The following is a 20,207-nucleotide window of genomic DNA, read 5'->3' as shown; positions in this document are numbered from 1 at the left end:
GGCTCCCGCCATATGTCTAATGACAGGGGTCGGCATATCGATGCCTGTCTTTAGACCCTTGCCGGGATATGACAGTCGGGAAGCCGGCTGTCACGATTAGGTCCACCGGCTTTCCGACTGCATACCTTTATAGTCCATCATACATAATACACAGTTATGACCTGTTGTAAACAAAAAGGTTACAATTACATATGGCCATTTTATACTGTTCTGTTGCATTACATGCTTACCTGTAATAACCTTCTTGTTAGTTCTCTATTAAACCAAATTATGCAATGTTTTCCTTCTATAATTTTAATAGTAAGCTTGAAAAATAAAAGAAAACATCTGATTTCTACTACAAGGTGAGAGTTATATCTCATGGTTGTGTAAGATAGGTGATGACAGACAGCCCTGATGTGTAACTCACTAAGCAGGATTTGGATCCAGGAGATGTCAGCCAGGAGGGGGTTGGAAGAAGTTACAGACTATGGGGTCTATTCATTATGTTAATTATCGGGGTGCGAACAGACTCCGATAATTAACACACTAACTCGCCATGAGTGCCGGAGCAATTCATCATTGCTCCGCGCGCAGACAGCTGATCCGAATATCAGCTGTCTCTGCGAGCGGCTTCACTGCTCCTTTTGGAGCAGTGAGACAAGTGCACATGCTTGACCCACAGGTCACGCATGCGCACAAGAGCACCGATGTCTGGCGGAAGAAGCCAGACAGGTGCGGAGGGATACTAAAGGATCCCTCTTCGCAACTCGGGACTCCTTTCCTTAGGGAAAAAGCGGGTTGCGAGCCGCGAGCTGGAGCACTTGCCATCTGAAGATGGCGAATGCTCCCGCAGTCAAGCTCCGAAAATATTGTATTTTTTGGAGCTTGATGAATTCTGTCCTTATACTACTGTATGGGAACAGCGGGCCATTCCGGTAAGCAGGAGATATCTGTGATATCTCTTGCTTTACCCTTTTGATGAATGGTCAGAATACTTAATTTCTACAATTGCAGGTGAAAATGTTAAGTTTCAGCTGCTTTTCTAGAAAGTAAGTGATGATGAATAGGCCCCTATAAAATAAAGGGCCTATTTCAGAGATGTGCACAAACCCAAAGTTTCCAAACATCGATGTTTATAGCTCTGAGCATCTGCAGACGCTCCACTGCACGTGTATGGAGGCTGCGATGTTGCTCACAGTGCCCCAGACACCACAACATGATTGAAGGTGATAGGATGCGTTTTCTGGGCTGCCGAAACAAGTGGACCCGCTCGCTAGAATACTTTCGCACGCAGCCAGCTGATTGATTGCATTCTATGCATGCGCATGCATTGCAATGTGCGTGCGCAAACCAGTGCGAGCGATCGGAAAGCGTTCGCTCGCTGTGCATAGACTGCCCGATAAAATGAGTGACAGGAGATGCAGTTTGTGGATGGTGACAGGGGCTGGCCGCTAGAAACGGGGGAGTGGAGGTGCGAACGCAGGCGTGCCTGAGAGTCTTAACGCCGTTTCAGAGGCGTGCATAATTAAAAAGCAGCGTCATAGTACACTTCACTTGGTAGTATTCACTCGCAGTGCAGGTGGCAGGGAATGGTCAACCACAAGTGCTGCGATCGCATCCGATGTTACTCGATGTTACTGATGATTGCATACACTTACTGGATATGATGTGCGCAAGTGGGCATCTTAAGACAGGCTGGTGGGCGTCTGCATACACAATGTGATCGCACGCTATGACATAGTGGGTGTGCTAATGCCTTGCTGTGTGATCGCCTGCCTTGCAGAATTTGCATACGCATTTAGCGAGCGGGTCTGAATCAGGTCCTTAGGTACAAGACCAGGTGTAATGTTAATATTGTTAACTACAACTATTGTAACTACAATTTATTAATAAACCAGAAGATTTCACTACAAAGCCAACAAGAACTTTTCCACAGATGTCTGTTTCCTCCATCAATTTGCTAACATGGCCTTTAGGAAGATGTTTTATTTTATGTTACATATGTTGTACTTCTCTATATGGCAGAGTTTCCCAAACTTCGCCATTACAGTCCAGGTTTTAAGGATATCCATGCTTCAGCACAGTGATTTAATTAGTACCTCAGTCAATTTAATTTAACCATGTTGACTCCAGCATGGATATCCTTAAAACTTGGACTGTAATGGCGGAGCTTGGGAAAATTTGCAGTATATGGAGAAAAGTCACATTGAAACAGACAGATGACATAATGGTCACAAATACCCACAGGAAACTGCACATGCAGCCATGCTCACCTGAGTAATCATTTTGCAAGTTATATATTTTTTATTCAAACTGAATGGTCTGAGAACCTAGATGAAGTATAAAAGGTTCAGCCTCATGTAGTTACAAATGTGCAACATTACAATTAGGTGATGCATTTGTGTAACCCAGAGATGCCTTAGCTTTTGGACCACCACACTGATTACAACTTTTTATTTTTCTCATAAAATATTACTTAGCTAAGCTTTATTCCTGACTTAAGTTAATCATTAGAGAAGGACGACATGGGACTGTCTTTACTATATGTGTTACCTTTGTATGTTTTAATGTTTTTAATTTTTTTTATTACATTGTTATTTGTTTGTAAGGAGAACCTATTTCCCAGATGGCAGCTTGATCAGGACAATGTGCAGGACGATTAGCTGGATAATAATCTTAGTACAAATTTGTATAAAACCAGATCGAGATGTGTAAATGACCTGTCTTTTCTTCTTACCAGTCCCGATAAAGCAAACAACATGTTTTTTTAATCATATTACAAAACAAGTCAAGTTGCAGCTGGCAGCAGTCTTTCACATTTTTGTTTGCTGACATTTAGTTTACAAAACGAAATGCAAAAATATATATATTTATTCCTCTAAGGGGAATATACAATTGCCGGGAGGAGTTTTTAAAAAATCTGCGGCGAGGGTTTTTCCCCGCAGCCGCAGGGTTTTGCTATTCAATTAGATGCCTGAAAATAGCCTATAGAAATCATCGCGTTGTTATTCTCGCACCTCCAGAGCAAGTCTGATTTTTCCGTCCCTGAGGACTAATTAAGCAATTGGAAGTTTCCAAGTAGCTTAATTACTCATCCTCTGAAGTGGTGTCTTCTGCATCCAACGTCGGGAGCCGGGTCTTCTGCAGGGTTAGTATGTGAGTGTTTGTAAGTGTGTATGAGTGTGTGTGTGAGTGATCCCCGGTGTATGTGACCCCCCCATGTGAGTGTATACCTCCCTGTAGCTGGCACCTCGCTGCAGTCCCTAGAGCCTCCCAGCAGCCTCCGGGACTCCCAGCAGCCCCCTCCCCAGTGACAAGATGGAGGGAAGGCCACTGGGGGCCACGGAGACTACTGGAGACCACTGGGCAGGTATATATATTTTTTATTTTTATTTTATTTTTTATCTTTGAAAACCCAGCATCCACTTTTTTTGTATTGGATACCACAGGTACCGCGAGCGCGCATAAGCGCGGTATTCCAAACTTGTGCACTGAGGAGGGGGCTGCTAGGAGGCTCCAGTGGCTACTCTTGGAGGCACAAGGGCTACTGGGAGATGTAGCACCGGGGGGGTCCCCTCACACACACTCACTCATACAAACTCACACACACTCACATACTCATCCTGCTGCAGAAGACCCGGCTCCTGACGCTGGATGAAGAAGACACCGCTTTGGAAGGTGAGTAATTATGGATGAATTAAGCTAATTGGAAACTTCCAATTGCTTATGTAGTCCTCAGAAATCATCGAGCCACATTCTCAGTCACCTAATTGAATAGAAAAAGCCGGCGGCTGCGGGAAAAACCCAGCGCCACAGGGTTATTTAAAAAGTCCACCCGCAATTGGATATGCCCCGAAGAGAGTAGCATAGCAACCTGTAACTCAGTGATAGCAATCTGATACACTGCGGGAGCTGTGTTGGCTGCCCCTATAACCTTAAAAAGGAACACACATTACTCCATTGCAGTTGTAGATTAAAATAATATATTTAATGAATGAAAGACATCCCTATCTGTAATAACATATATGAAGGCCTTTGAAACCAGCTGTACAAGCATGTCCTCATACAACAAGCCTCAGTACACAATACAGTGCGAGACACCTAGCACAACTGAGCCGTGTTGAGAGGTGTATCGTAGTGACTTTTTCTTTAAATTTGCATCTTATTCTCAGAGCAGATGCAGCTAAACACCACTCATTCTGCACCAGAAATGCTGGCCTGCGACCTTAACCACACAGGAATTAGATTTAAACAAGTACATAGTCGCAAAAGAAGCGCACTGTCTGAAACATGGTGTGAGAAAAAACCACGGCTGCTGCATCGTAGCACTTGGTAGACAGATTCAGACTCAGTCGCACACAGACGTACACATGCCACTTAATTAAATTGATCAGTGTAATCTAGAAAAGTACATCAAGTTGTTTTGTTAGTTCGAAAAACGAAGCACGTTTTAAGCGAAAATTACGTTTGGCGAGGCCAAGTTGCACGGGGACTGGTCTGCCGAGAGGAGTTGCTTGGTGTGACTGTGGCAATAGTGTAAGAGGACACATCTGTATGTATAAGAAACAAATATGACAACAAAGCAGGAAGGAGCTGGAGGCTATGAGTGTAGACTTTTTAGTGTCGCCTATTCTCCGTCATTGCTGTAACACATACAGCAGGTAAAATAAGTATTGAATACATCAACATTTTTCTCAGTAAATATATTTGTAATGGGGCTATTGTAATGAAATTTTCACCAAATGTCAGCAACAACCTATGCAATCCACTCATGCAAATAAATCAAACCATAGATGCCCATAAATTAAGTTATGTGTAATAATGTGAAATGACACAGGGAAAAAGTATTGAACACATGAAGAAAGGGAGATGCAAAACGGCATGGAAAGCCAAGACACCAGATGAAATCTATCAGTAATTAGAAAGCAATCCTGCCCCTTGTCAGTGCAAATTAATACAAGCTGGTTCAGTCCCAACCAATGACCTATAAAAAGGTGTCTCATTACCAAGGTGTCACACAAGAAACATCTCATGATGAGTAAAAGCAAAGAGCTCTCTCAAGACCTTCACAACTTTATTGTTACAAAACATACATGCGTCCATGTGCAACAGGCCTTGACAAAGACCCGTGGAGGGTAGAAATGCGTCGGCATGCAGCTGACTTGAACTGTGGCTTTATGCTTACTTCATATTGCCGTATGATCATTTGAAGGAGACAAGTGGAAGGAAAGGCGGAACTGACAGGTGATAGCTGCGGGAGCCGCAGAGTGAAGGGTTCCCAGACCGACTGTTGCACACGAGCAGGAGCCTCACGAATACTAGCCGCAGGTGAGAGCCGCAATGGGGTTATTGTGAGTGTCAGCAGAGACGGTAAGGTCCCGTGTGAGAGTCGTGACCAGCAGGACATCTACCATCCAGATGGAATTACCATCCCGGTGATCATCAAGTGTCATAGGGTTCCACCGGAGCAGCACTCATACCGCTTGGCAACATCCACAGTGCTATGTATGTCGGGTCCCCGCAGGTCTGGTAAGCCTTTTCTTTACATGTAACGATTTTCATTTGAGACACAACTGAAGCATCGTTTTTAAGAAGATTGTATTTTATCCTTTTTTTATTAAAGACTTTTTTTTTATTGAAAATTACTATTTGGAAGTTTTTTTTGGATCAACTATATTTTTCTTTGATACCAAATTTTTTGGGTTGTACTATCCCCTTTCTTTTGGGTAGTTGTTTCCAGTCTCACTTGATTAGAAGAACTTTGTTCTTATACTGTATATAACATCATCTAAGAAAATGTGGACATTGGGATCGCAACACTGCAGGACTGATACATTGTGTGTTTTTTATACATAAGCTTGTGTTAGAAAAACCATCAATGTGATCCATAAATGCTGTCAGAGAAACAGGTAAGAAAAATTAAATGAAGACGTCCCGTCAGGGATCATAGCAACACAAAATAAGACCGTACAATCAACGGCATCAGGGATAGAAATACACGGCATACGTTCAGGAAGCTGGCCGTCGCAATGCCGACAGCCAGCTTCCCAAGTACTTAATCCCGGCGAAGGTTAAATGACAGGCGTCTAAATCTAAACGCCTGTAATTTTACTGATGCCGGGAGACCGGTGCCCGGCATTCCGATCGAAGGGATGCCGGGAGGGGAAGCTTAGGTTAGGGGCTCCCGGGGGAACATAGGGTTAGGCACCCCCCCGGGAGGTTAGGGTTAGGCTAGGGGGAGGGAGGGTTAGGCACCCATGGGGGGATTTAGGATTAGGCACCCCCCCGGGAGGTTAGGGTTAGGCTAGGGGGAGGGAGGGTCACGGTTAGGCACCCCCGGGGGGGAGGTTAGGGTTAGGCACCCCCCAGGGGGACTTAGGTTTAGGTGGCGGGGAAGGTAGGGTTAGCTTTAGGCACTTAGAGGGGGATTAGGGTTAGGCACAGGGGGGGAGGTTAGGGATAGATACCCTAAAGGAGGGTTAGGGGGTAGAATTAGATTAGTTTATACTTACCTTTAGGACGATCGGGATTTCCTCCTCTGTCGGGCTGCCGTTGCTAGGATTTGAACTGCCGGCCATGTGGCCGGCGGGAAATCATACAGAATGCGAAATGCACATAGGTTTCAAAAAAAAACTGTTTCTTTATAGGCAGATAATTCCACCTTTGGTGAATGTGCATAATTGCTCAAGTATATCTCTTATAACTTTGATCTCTGTCCATGGTACTCGTGTGTAATAGGAAGTGAGCATTATCTATAGTTTGGATAAATGGTAATGATAGAGATCTGAAAGAAACTAAAATATACGGTCTCCTATGGTAGTTAATTACATAGGGCAGCTGCTGCTTCCTGTGGAACCAGTATTCCTGTAGGAACTGTATCTGCTTATGTGCCTTGAACACTGATATACCCTGTTGAAATAATTTGAGCGCAGGGATCACAGGTCCGCGGCGCAATGCGAATTCCCCAGAAATTGTATGTCAGAGATAAGCATCAGTTAAATATAGGAGTGACCATAATAAACATAGACAAGACACGCTGCTGCTTGTGATATGCAAATGCCTTAGTGAAAACTAGGCGTGGTTCACTTTTTAACATGGTCTAAGAAAAGAAGGAAAGTTGTTGAGATGTATCAGTCCTGGAGGGTGGGGAGAGAATAGCCTAGTATTGGCTTAAATGACAGCTACCATTGGTGCAGTGGGGGGTCTGTCTTCCTTGTCTAACCCATGTTTCCATGTTGTTTCTTGTTGCCATTGGGCAGTACATGGAGCCCTTACATATATTGCTATGGGGCACACAAATGTCCACTCTGGTGACAAGGAATTCCCCCTTCAGAAATCCTGCTTTTGCCCTGAGTCTGCAATCTTTCCACACACCTTTATTCACTTTAGCCTATGTGTGAACATCCAGTTGCCAACCAGTTATGACCATTTAGCCACAAGTGGAGTTGAGACCGAGATGCTCACAACTAGGAATAGCCCATAGATGCATGCGTTGGGCTATGGAACATGTGCACTGCAAAAGGGAAAAAATAGCAATATCCGTCTGCAAAATGGACTTGTTTGCAGCTTTGTATCGGCTCCAAACTATGCAACATATTGAAGGCCAAGTATAGTATAAGCCGAATATTCCATGGACATTTTTTTCCGTCGATCCTTACTAATTAATACACAAGAGCATCCCTTGTTGGAAGTGTATCAGGAATTGGTTTAACTGAAGAATAAGTTTACAGCTTTATGTCAGTGTTAGCTCTAGAACCATGTGTAGACTGTAGACTGAAGGTGACAGTAGAACATCTGACTGCATCACGATCCATGTAGTTTAGTAATCTCCTGGCAACCAGGGGAACTATATTAACCCCTGAGATATACAGGTAAAAGATTATTTGGAATAAGAAGTAAAGGATAATAAAAGTGGACAAACATTCAGAACAGTTTATTTCTGTATAACTTGAACAGAACAAAGAGAATGCTGACACTTCCAATCATTATGCTCAGAGGGTTATGGTTGTGATGTAGACAAATTATGGTCCATGAAACAGGAGGGCACATATTATTCATAACATTGCAACTGTATTCAAAAAATGTTCAGCTATTTTAGCCTTTTGTTTGGGTGTTTATCCAGTGCTATTCTGTACGACATACAGGTAAATAACAATAATTGCATTATAACTGGCATGGCATTTCACTACATAGCAGCCACTTTCGGAAATGGCTGCATCTTTATTTTTGTCTCAAAAAAACTGTAATGTCTGATATACAAGGTATGTGGTCATGTTACTGCTGGTGGTGGATACATTAACAGAATATATTTATATATATATATAGAAAGAGACCCGAAATAGTAAGGAACACTACAAATGGAACACAAAGAACACATCCACAGGCTACAAGCCACTCTAATGCCACAGACACCACAATACAGTTACTGTTGGGTTCATTGGCCTTTTAAACTGAAACACTGTTACTGCAATATAAAGAATGCTGGGCATCTGTTACTGCAATAGAGAGAATGCTGGGCATCTGTTACTGCAATATAAAGAATGCTGGGCATCTGTTACTGCAATATAGAGAATGGTGGGCATCTGTTACTGCAATATAGAGAATGGTGGGCATCTGTTACTGCAATATAGAGAATGGTGGGCATCTGTTACTGCAATATAGAGAATGCTGGGCATCGGTTACTGCAATATAGAGAATGCTGGGCATCTGTTACTGCAATATAGAGAATGGTGGGCATCTGTTACTGCAATATAGAGAATGCTGGGCATCTATTACTGCAATATAGAGAATGGTGGGCATCTGTTACTGCAATATAGAGAATGCTGGGCATCTATTATTGCAATATAGAGAATGGTGGGCATCTGTTACTGCAATATAGAGAATGCTGGGCATCTGTTACTACAATATAGAGAATGCTGGGCATCTGTAAAGAATCTATCCGCAATTCTTCATAAGAGAAACTTTCACGATCACACATTGTTATCAACACTTTTGCCATTACTCTCCAATAAGTATTGTAACTGAATTCAAGATATATGTTATCTTAAAAAGGTCAAAGTTATGTTACAGTATATATCTACAGGTATATTTTCGGTCTTGATATCAGCGTGTACGTCAATTGGGCACAAAATCATGTTGGAAATTGTATTGTATCAATGGAACAGATGCCTGCACATCATTTTTTTGTTGTAGGAGTACATAAAAGACAAAAACATGATAATTTAATTCTATAAAATATGATACATAGTTGAAATACAGTGCACTTAAATATCTAAGTGTCAACATTTTTTTAAATACTGTTTATACTGCGCTTTTCAAATGCTCCAAGTCCTTGTGCTTTAATGATGATTTCATGTTAAACAGAATACATTGCTTAACAGAAATACTGCAGATTAAACTGATTACGACAGATCACAAACTTTCACAGGCACATCAACATTATAACACTTACTGATGAGAAAATAAGTTACTTCTCATTAGTTCACAGTGCGAAAAGTGGATTATGGTCAGTCTTAAAAGAGGTTATTGGTTTTTTAAACCAATTGCAGGAAAGTCTTGCATCTGGACGTAGTGTTTTGATTGGACACAATGAAAAGCAACACTTCACATGATGGCAGGAATTAAACATGTTTCACTTCTTCATGGGTAGTGTGTCAGAGCCCTCCGTCGCCTGTTGTAGAAATGCCTGAGCCCATGTTGCCGTGAAAAATTCATCATGTAATTTTGTTTGCGAGTGCTGCAAAAGAGATTGATAAGATAAAATAATGAAATCCGTCTGGAAACGGTATGGCCAAGCTTCGTATAACCTTTTCACTACAGAAACTGGTCTATGAAATCACGGCTTTCATTACCTAGTTCAAGTACAAGTAAACTAATAAACATTGTTCAAAGATTAGTGGGCATTCTGATTTCTTTCACAAATATAACTGCAATTACTTTCCGTTCCTTAACATGTGTACTAACATCCCGCATTTAGAAAGCAAAGAGATGTGACTGATGATGTTAGTCGTGAATGCAAGTTTCACATTACCCAATTGTACAAAAAACAATACAGCACAGGTTCTCAAACTCAGCCCTCTGGATCCCAAACAGTGCATGTTTTCTAGGTCTCCTCACAGAATCACAAGTGAAATAATTAGCTCCACCTGAGGATCTTTTAAAACGTGTCAGTGAGTAATGAGTACACCTGTGCACCTGCTGGGTGACCTGGTAAATCTGAACTGTTTGGGGTAATGTAATAAAGTAGCACACAGGTTCTCAAACTCGGTCCTCAGGACCCCAAACAGTGCATGTTTTGGAGGTCTCCTCATAGAATCAGTGAAATAATTAGCTCCACCTGTGGATCTTTTAAAATGTGTCAGTGAGTAATGAATACACCTGTGCCCCTGCTGGGTGACCTGGAAACCGTGACCTGCGTGTGGTCCTGAGGACTGAGTTTGAGAACCACTGAAGTAGCATATACACAAATAGAGACTAGTGGGGTATATTTACTAAACACTGGGTTTTCAAAGACACAGATTCTTGGTGGTTTTGGGCGCTGGATTTAAAATGACAATAGTAATACATGTAAAATCAGACTCATCTTGCATGTACTATATTACTATTGCCGATTTAAATTCAGCTGACATAGCTGCCAAGAATCAGAAACTTTGCAAAAAAACAATGTTTCATAAATATATCCCTATGGGTACATTTACTAAGATTGGTGTTTGTGCAATACACTCGAGTTTTTCCAGAACAACCTCACAAATTTACCAGGAATCGTGTGCTGCTGAATCGTGTTTTTCGATGGTGTTTGTGATCGTATTATTTACCCGTTCCATGTGTCTGACTGCAGCCAAACACACCCAAACATGCAGTCTGCACACATCAGTGATATATACGTGCAGGCTGCATGTGTGTATTGTGTATAAAATAAGTGTGTAAAACTTAGAAGAAAAAAACGGTGTGCCCCCCCCCCTTCCTAAAGCATAACTAGCCCCCGGCTTTTTGAGCCAGCCCTGGTTAAAAAAATATGGGGAACAAAATGTGTAGGGGTCCCCGTATTTAACGAACCAGCACCGGGCTGCGAGCCAATCCTCTAAAAGTACGGGGACTAATTGGTGTAGGGGTCCCCTGTATTTTTATAACCCACACCGGGTTCTACTAGCAGGGTTGTAATGCCGCAGCCAAGGGTAATGCTTCATGGATCCCTGGGGAGGTAGGGAACCCCCCCAATAAAGAGGTCCCCCCTCAAAGGTACCCCAGGCTGTCTCCTGCAGCCCTGAGCAGTGGGTGCAGTATTGATGGGTGTAAAAATTAGAAATAAACTAATATTGTCTTTTACATGGGAACTATGGGATCCAGCAAGCCTCCCCCACATGCCGGTACTTGTAGAACCACAAGTACCAGCATTCGGGGCATTAAGGGCTCACTGGTACGTCATCCTGTAAAAGAAATACTAAAATAAACACACTACTCACACATTGTTGAAAGTACAAATTTAATACATACTCACACTCACACTATACTGACCTTGTACCCTGTGTTCGGTCCTCTTGTCCAGTAGAATCCCGCTGTTTTGATAAAAAAAAAATACTTACATAACACTTGGCGCAGGTTGGTCCTCTTCTCCAGTAGCATCCCCAGGCATTAAATATAACAAACCGCTATCACCCGATCCATATCGGACAAAAGTGCTGTATGTGTATAATCACAAGGTTTCTTGCACTTGTATGGCCGCCAACCAATCAGCTGCCGCTATTGTAGTAACCGGCCGCAGTTTAGCAGTGAGTGGCCTGGCTGTCAAACAACAGCCAGGCCACTGATTGGCTAACAGGCAGGCCAATCAGCCGCCTGGTCGTTGATTGACAGCAAAAACTGCAATAAAAGATTGAGGCCCAATCGCTGTGTATCAAAACCAGGACATATACTAATTTTGCCTGTACATTGCTGGCATTATACATGAAAAGTTCTTGCTATAGGCAGAACAGACAATATACCCAAGGTGTACAAAGCCCCAGTGTGCCACTACTGGTCAAGTTATTACACTACAAGACCCAACTTCCACTCTATCCACTGCACTTACCACATACTGGCTATGCTAGCTCCTACTGAACTTCTTATGTGGCCACAACATAAATGTAATCAATCAAATAAACTAAAAAGAAAAGAAAGAACCGGGCACAACAATATATTTTAAAAAATCTCTGAAAATTAGTTACATAAATGCTGCTCCCCAGAAGGTAAATCTGAAGTACTAACACATTCTGAGGTGAAATAGTTGGGGGTGCGTGATAATATACCTCAAGGACCAGGAAAAATATATAATAAAAATAAAATTGAATGTTCTATTTATTGCAGTAAACCACTTAGTGTGGTATAACACATTTACATTAAAAAACATATACAAATATATAATTAAGTAGTTAAAAAGCTTGCAACATCTCATGCTGCAGACAGTGAATATGAAGAAATCAGTCACTTATCTCTAGTTATATAACTGAAACCTTCTGATAATGAGACATAAAAGAAAACAAATCAGCCATTCACAGTTTAATAAAATTAGGGCCTATAATTGTTTTTTTTCCAAAGGTAGAGAAACTGGGCAGTGAAAAGAGTGGAGAAAAGCGTGGAGAACAGAACCAGTGGAGAAGTTGCCCATAGCAAAAAAAAATCTAATTTGAAGTAGCATTTATCAAGTACAGTCTATAAAATAATAGGTAGGAGCTGAATGGTTGCTATGGGCAACTTCTCCACTGGTCCACTTCTCCACATTTTTCACCACTTGATAAATAGACCCCAGTGTCCCTTATATGCTCACCTCCCGGGACATATGGATAAAGTTACAGTATGTAATCAGCATTGTAATGGGGGAAAGGAGACAGGTAGCCAGTTTAATAGGGATCAATGCAGTATGCAGTAGACCGGCAGATATTACCCAGATGTCCGCTTCCTCAATCAGGTGGGCGGGATGGTGGTCCAGATAAGTCCCACAGCATCTGTTTCCAGGCCTTATACACAGGAAACTGATTTGGAAGTGCCACTTTGATTAAATAAGAACGCGGCTGTCCCAGTACCAGGACTCCGTCTAGACAAATTGATGGTTTCCACACACGGCAGATATTTGCATTGATCTCTAATAAACTGGCTACCCTTCTCCTTTCCACCATTACAATGCTGATTACATAACGTTATCCATATGTCATGGGAGGTGAGCATATAAGGGACAAAGGGCCTAATTCATCAGGGAACGCAGTTGTTTATACGCACGCAATCGGTCGATTGTTGCATACTGTGCAGGCGCATGCATCGCAGTGCGCGTGCGTGAAGGCACAGTTATTGACAGGAAGTGCCATTTGTGGGTGGTGACAGGGGGGGTGGGATCCGCCGAATGCAGGCGTGCCAGTGCGTTTCAATGCTGTTGCATGGGCGTGCATAAATTTGCCAATGCGATACCAGAGGCCACCTGAGGCCTCATAGCGTGTGCTAAAGTAAGCAATTCCTGAGTAAGGTCTGGGCTTCATTAATTGTCCGATGTTACCGATTGTTTCTCTATGAGAGCCAAGTATACGAATGTGAGTAAGGGGAAGTGGGCATCCTTATGTTAGGCTGCAATCGCACTGCGAATGCAAACATTTACATGTCACCGCTGATTTTAGCAACTGCGCTGCGTACGTATAAGCAGAAGAACAATCCGTAGTGAACCAGGCCCTGAGTTCAGTTTCTCTACCTTTGGAAAAAGAGTAATTGTAGGTTCTAATTTCTTTACACCGTGACTGATTTTGTCCTTTATGTCTCATTATCGGAAGGATTCAGTTATGTAACTAGAGACAAGGGACATTGATTTCTTCATGTTCACCGTCTGCAGTCTGCAGCTGTGTACATGAGATATTGTGAGCTTTTTAACTATTAACTTGTATATTTTTTATGTAAATGTGTTATACCACACTAAGGCCGTATTCAATTAACCACGAGAATTTCGCCACCGTCTGCAGAATCTACTTTCCGCCTACATCGCGTGTTTTTGGTGAATTCACTTTTCGTGCGCGCCCCCGCTTTTCGCACTATTAAATTCCAAAGAACGCGAAAATGGGACCCCGCGAAACGCAAACAGGCGAAAAGTGCTGTGAGATTTGGGGACATCAGACTGACACCCCCCAAAAGATGCACTAACATTGGGGATCAATGTAGTTGCCACCGAATAGCCCTACTGAAGCTATTTGGGGTACTTAAATGCTCTCAATAGTTGCTAATTAGCGCCTATGCAGTGGTGGTGAAGAACAGCATTTAGCAGGTTTTTTGGGAGAAAATAACTAGTCCCAGCAAATTTGGGGTACATGAAAATGGGAGCAAGCATGGTTAAAAATCGCAAAAGTGAAGTTTAAAAAAACATGAAAAACGCACCTTCAGCTAATACCTGCAATCAAAAAACTCCTCCCCCATAATTGCAGCCCCCCCAAAAGCTTATTTTGCTAGTTTTTAAGTTTGTACCCCAACTTTGTTTTTTTTCACCCCCTTTTTCAATGTAATTTTTTGGGGTGCTCCTCATTTTTTTGTTAGGATTTTTTTAAGCTGTTAACCTTTGGGGACCTGTCCCAAGGGTGCAGGGTGGTTTCCCCACCTTTGCACCCCAAAACCGCAATTCTGCACTTTTTTCCGCCTGCTATTCATAGGCGAAACTTGTCTGCCTATTACATTGCATTGACTTTCCGCTTACGCAAAAATTCTTTGTAATTGAATAGGACGACAAAGTTTCTGCCTGGCGAAATGATGTCACCTGCGATACTTTGCTGCGGATTCGGACATTTTGCCTCTAATTGAATACGGCCCTAAGTGGTTTAATTACAATAAATATAAACATTGAATTTTAATTTTTATTATATTTTTTTCCTGGTCCTTGAGGTACTGCATATTGTGCTCCCAACGGTGAAATTATTTAATCTCAGAATGTGTAAATGTAATAAATACTAAGTAATAAGTGTATTTGAATGCTTTGAAATTCATATTGTATACATTAAAAACAGGGGTGAAGCTAGGTTTTCTGTCACCCAGGACAAAGAGGGTTTGGCGCCCATCCCCCCACCCTTCCTCCCTTTAGCATTATACTGCTAAAGTCCATAGTCAGAGCACATGCAATTTTAAGCTTGCTGAGATATAGAAGCACATGGAGGATTCCTACAGGGGTTTTCTAAAGGCTTTATTGTTGAGGAGGTGTAACTATCCCATGTAGACAAGGGAGAATGTAAGTAACATTTTCCCTTACAATGCCGCACACAGTATTTCTTATACCATGTAGTTGGCACTTTGTGCAGATCTGCGGTGGACACATTTTCCCAGGGCCGACTCCAGGGGTAGCCGCGCCCTGTGCATCCTGGGTAGCAGTCGCCCTCTAGTCGCACACGGCGAAGCACGCCTCCCATGTGACATCAGGCTGGGGGCGAGCCAAGCACTCCGTCACTAGTTGGGCTTCCCTTAGCACTCTCCCTGCACTGAATGGATGCAATTTTAGATTTAAATTTGGACACGGCCCTCTAAAACAGTGCTGTAATAGTAGTGTGCCATGTGCTGGTCCCGTCCCCTAACATTGCTCAGGGGAGCCGGGGCCTCCGGCACAGGGAGGTGCGGCACTGCCCGGGGCATCCTGAGCGGCTGCACAGGTGGCATATTACATGCTTGGAGCATCCAAAGGAGTAGCAAGGGCCATGGGGCAGCTATGGTGCCACTCACAGAGCCCTGCGCTTTGTGTGGCTGCACAGCTCGCACACCCCCAGTTACGACCCTGATCTTAAATCTAAGTCTTTCAACCTGCAAAGCAACATAGTTTTACCAAGGTGCAAAGCTACCTGCTCTTTTCTTACTTTGCTCCCAACTCAGGATGAGCCCAATGACTCTGACTGCCATGTCAGGGGTCAGGAAATAATTTCTTCTCCATGAGATGTTATATTGGATGAAGCTTCTGTGGGGTTAATTATACCTTCTCTGGAACAACATATCTAAGGGGGCAATTCTTTTAGGCCTGAAGTCCGGTAGTAGCATTAACCGATTTTGTTTCTTTGCAAATTACAGCAATGGTAAAATTGATAACTTGCAACCTCAAGAAATGCCATTAAAAAATCCCAGCCTTGATCCTGATCACTGGTCTTGTAATTGGTTATTCTGGGTACATTACACACAGAAATATAATATATGAAGAAACTTGCATCTAAGTGAGTCGCATCCACCTATAATTTAAAAAAGTTGAGCTTGATGAACTTCTCCAACCTCTCTAACAATGTAATCTTTAGCAGCCACTGAGGCCTCATTCTACAGTTATACTGGTAATATTTACATGTAACTAAACCTGTCACTACATGGTTTATATTCAAGTATACTTTTACTTAGTTACTGCAGACGTCACGCTTTATAACCAACGACACTCAGTGGGGTGCAATTTCTTTCACTTTTATATTCTCTTTTATATATGACAGAAATACTCTTAAAGCAGAACACTTACCTTACTCTATTGCAGAACCAATGCAAGCAAATAATGAAATATAACACAAGTTAGAAAATGCCTTTCTATGCATGCAGCACTGTGATTACTCATAAAAGACGGATGAGGTTTAGAGGCAATAAACGATTTTTCATCTCTTATGAAAAGAGAAATTAGAGACATTATTATTGTAGTAAGACATTGATAATACTTGTTACGTATGCCATGCAGTATTTGCTCACAATACAATGACAGATGTTTGTAGGTGGCAGCAAGTGTCTACTTTATGTTTCTATCAATTCTGTGTACAGGAACATTTTGCACAAAATAATTTTCAATGCACATTATGCAAACAGCCATATATAAGAATAGGGATCTCAAAGAGATTCAAGCTGTAAATTATTAGAACTGTCTGGATTCTCAGCAGTATCACATCATAGCTAAACCATTCACTTTTCTGGTTGAGAAGAAGATCTACACACATAAAGCCTCAGTTAGAGTTGGGAGTATTTTGCTCTCACTCTGTACACAAAATGTATGTGGTTGTGTTGAGTCACACATACTCAAGATACAGCTAACTCTAGAGATACAGTTTGACAGTGTTATTAGCAAATATGAAAGTTATATTACTCTAATCATACAAAATGTAATGTAATGCAGTAGCATATACACAAAAGAGAATAGTGTCTTGACAGTCAGAGTTATAAATGTAAAAGTCCCAGTTTAATATAAAAAAGTAATGGTAAACAAACAAGCCGCATCTGTCGTTTACCACTTTAAAATATGTAAAGAGGATCTTCTTTTCTGCATTAGACCAAATGAGAATGACAAATAAGAAAAACAGCCAACTGCAACTTTACATAATATAGACATGACGTGAGAATGGAGGAAGTAATCAGCTGGAATGGTTGATATGCAAATAACGAATCAGTAACCACTAGGTAAGCTGCTGGTAGCATTAACATTGCATATCTTAGCACCAGGCCTCCAGTATCCACAGATGATATGGTTTAAGAGAGGACTATAGGGAGTGTGTCATAATCTCATTAGGCCGCATCTCCTTTGGGTGTGCTGTACTTACTTACATGAACACTCCCTTACGGTACTCATATTACACTTGCCTCTCCTGTGCCGCCTCTTCTGATGTAAATTCATTTGCATTATGGTGTGCATGCACAGTATGCAAATATATGAGTTAAAACAACTAAGGATACACCCAACTCTAAATGAGGCCTATACTGTACATATAAGAGTGTGAAAGTGTTACATTTTAAGACATTAATGTTTTCTTGTAATATTTACTCCAACATATTGCAATGATTTCCAGATGCACATGCAGACATTGTGTGGTTTTTTTATTTGGTGCAGCAGACAAGGGATTGCTACTAGGAGCAGCTAAAGAAAAGATGATGTGCAAATGATACATACAGGCAGTTCCAGCAATTTACAAGTGCATATACATAAATAGTGATAGCATCTAAAAGGACCTGGAGTGTGCATCACATCAAGCGTCTGCCCAGAGGATTGTGCAGGAATATATAAAAGGGGGGAGCAAACTGGAGTTAACTGTTTAAAATAAAAAAAGTTCTCTAGATGAAGAAAAAGGGAAATCTATAGATTCTGGCTGAATAGTGGAGATTGGGATGAGCTAGACATACTGACTTTTTTCTTCACGTAGAGATAACAGAGCAGCGTAAGAGCATGGTGAGTATACAAACTGAAGAAGGGGCTGAGGTCTGTGTTAGTCATTCACCAGTTTGTATTGTATACCTGACAACAAATATCCCTTATTGGAGTCTTTTTCATGGAAACCATTAGACCTGCCAAATTTGGATATGCACTGTATATCGATCACCTGAGTATGCCCTGTTTTATATAGTGGTCACCTGAATGTGCTCTGCATTTATCAGAGTAGGTTCTGCATTATAAACAGGTAAGCAGAGGGACACTGTATTGTATATTAATCACTAGAATGTCCTGTATAATGCATTATGGGTGTTAGAATACTCTGTGTTGCATATTGGTCATTAGAATGAGATGGAGGTTTGTATCTGATTATAACTCTGAAATAACCCCTTTTCATACATTTCATTGGCTGGGTAAAACTGGGTGAACACTGGCAAACAAAGTCTTGGCACACCCCTCCTTTTAGCATGACGCACAGCGTGCTGTACAAGTATGCTTCATTTTGAACCTCCCAGGTTGACATCTCTGCTGTTCTGATAACATATTGTTATAAAAAATGCAGCTGTATCAGTCACATATGAGTCACATGACATATGTTCTAAATTGTAGTGCCCAGCATCCTACATAAATGTATTTACTTGGAGCTTGATGCCAAGTACGATTTATGGCAATCTGCATAGCATAGATAGCACAAATGTTCCAGTGCACATGCTCAGAAAGAGAACGCACCATATGCAAGTAAGGATGTGCTCAAGCAGCCCTAGCCTGTACATCAGGGGGCTGAATTCTCTAGGAGAATCAGGCCCACATATAAAAAAAAAAAGAACCCCCTCCTAGAAAAAAACTAGGCACGTGATGAAAACAATTGGGCTCTTTCCAAACGCTACTAAGGCAGATAATAAACTTTAAATAGTGAAGTTAGCATTTTTTTGTGTGTGATTTACAAGCTCCAGCATGCCCTGGCACTCAAGGCCTACCGGACCTGTATAATGTACAGCAAAATAAACTCACCCAGTTTAAAAACATCCTTTTGGAAAATACAAACTCTTCCATATGCCCTCGTTCACCACTTTATTTCTCACCTAAACCCTTAGGGAGGATCCTCCTCTGTCTTGCAGCGTGGCAATCCATTTTGGAAAAGAAAAGAAATGGTGGTACACTGATGTCAGGCCCGCTGCCTGTCAGACTAATCAATGCAGGGCAGCTTCACTCTGATTAGTCAGAATGTGGGAAAGCTGATTTGTCCTGGTTAGCAGATGGGTCTCACAACTAATGAGCTACATATACAATATAGTTAATTGATACATGTAATCAATTAACTGCATTGCATCAATGCATTTCTGAAACACATTGCCAATGCAACGTGATGAAATACTTAACTGCAGAAACTCAATACTTGTTACACCCAAAAATTTGGGTTGGGTAACTCCTGGGGCCCATGCTCTGCTCTGAAAAGACCAGAGCAGAATCTGCTTTTTGCCAGACTGGCATGCTCAGAAGAGGTCTCAACACATTTGAAAGAAGGGGCCATACGGGGTGTGGAGTGGGGCCTCACAGCCACCACACTCCCTGCGCCCCCTATAGTTTTGACACTGGACTGATAATTAATTTATGTGTAAAGAACTAAGGGCCTGATTCAGACCCACTCGCGAGCGGCTGTCCGCTCGCAAGTGGGTCGATGTTATGCACTGAGCATGCGCACGACGGAGGGAGCTCTGTCGTGCGCATGCGCCAGACGCGACGAGCGAAGGAAAGTCCTTCGCTCGTTGTGTCCGATCAAAGGGGGCGTGCTGTCAATGTTGATTGACAGCACGCCCCCTTTGGTGGGCGTGCCTCCCTGACGGGGGCGTTCCCACGGGAACGCCTCCCATCAGAAGCCGGCCCACTGACATCACTAGTGATGTCAGTGGGAGCGATTTTGGCTCTGATAGAGCCAAAATCACTCCGGAGCTTGCGGTTGAAAACCTAAACCACAGGCTCCGGCTTGCAATTTCGATGGTCGCGATGGTCTCGACCATCGCGGCCATCAAAAAGCACGCTCGTATAGCCTGTGGGTGGTGACCCACAGCTATACGAGCGTCCAGGA

General features: G+C 42.2%; 1 protein-coding gene across 1 annotated transcript in view; it reads right to left on the bottom strand.

Moving 5' to 3' along the window:
* Window positions 1–7,900: 7,900 nt before the first annotated feature.
* The window catches only part of RELN (reelin), a 640,798-nt gene continuing 628,491 nt past the window's right edge, over window positions 7,901–20,207 (bottom strand). The window contains exon 64 of the mRNA XM_088480241.1: window positions 7,901–9,718. Coding sequence (XP_088336367.1) covers window positions 9,622–9,718 — 97 coding nt within the window. The 3' untranslated portion in view covers window positions 7,901–9,621. The remainder of the gene's footprint in view (window positions 9,719–20,207) is intronic.

This window comes from Taudactylus pleione, unplaced genomic scaffold (assembly GCF_031769625.1).
Source record: "Taudactylus pleione unplaced genomic scaffold, aTauple2 ptg000251l, whole genome shotgun sequence".
Taxonomy (NCBI): domain Eukaryota; kingdom Metazoa; phylum Chordata; class Amphibia; order Anura; family Myobatrachidae; genus Taudactylus; species Taudactylus pleione.
Note: the sequence above shows the minus strand (reverse complement) of the source record. Positions and strands in the feature narration are given on the sequence as shown.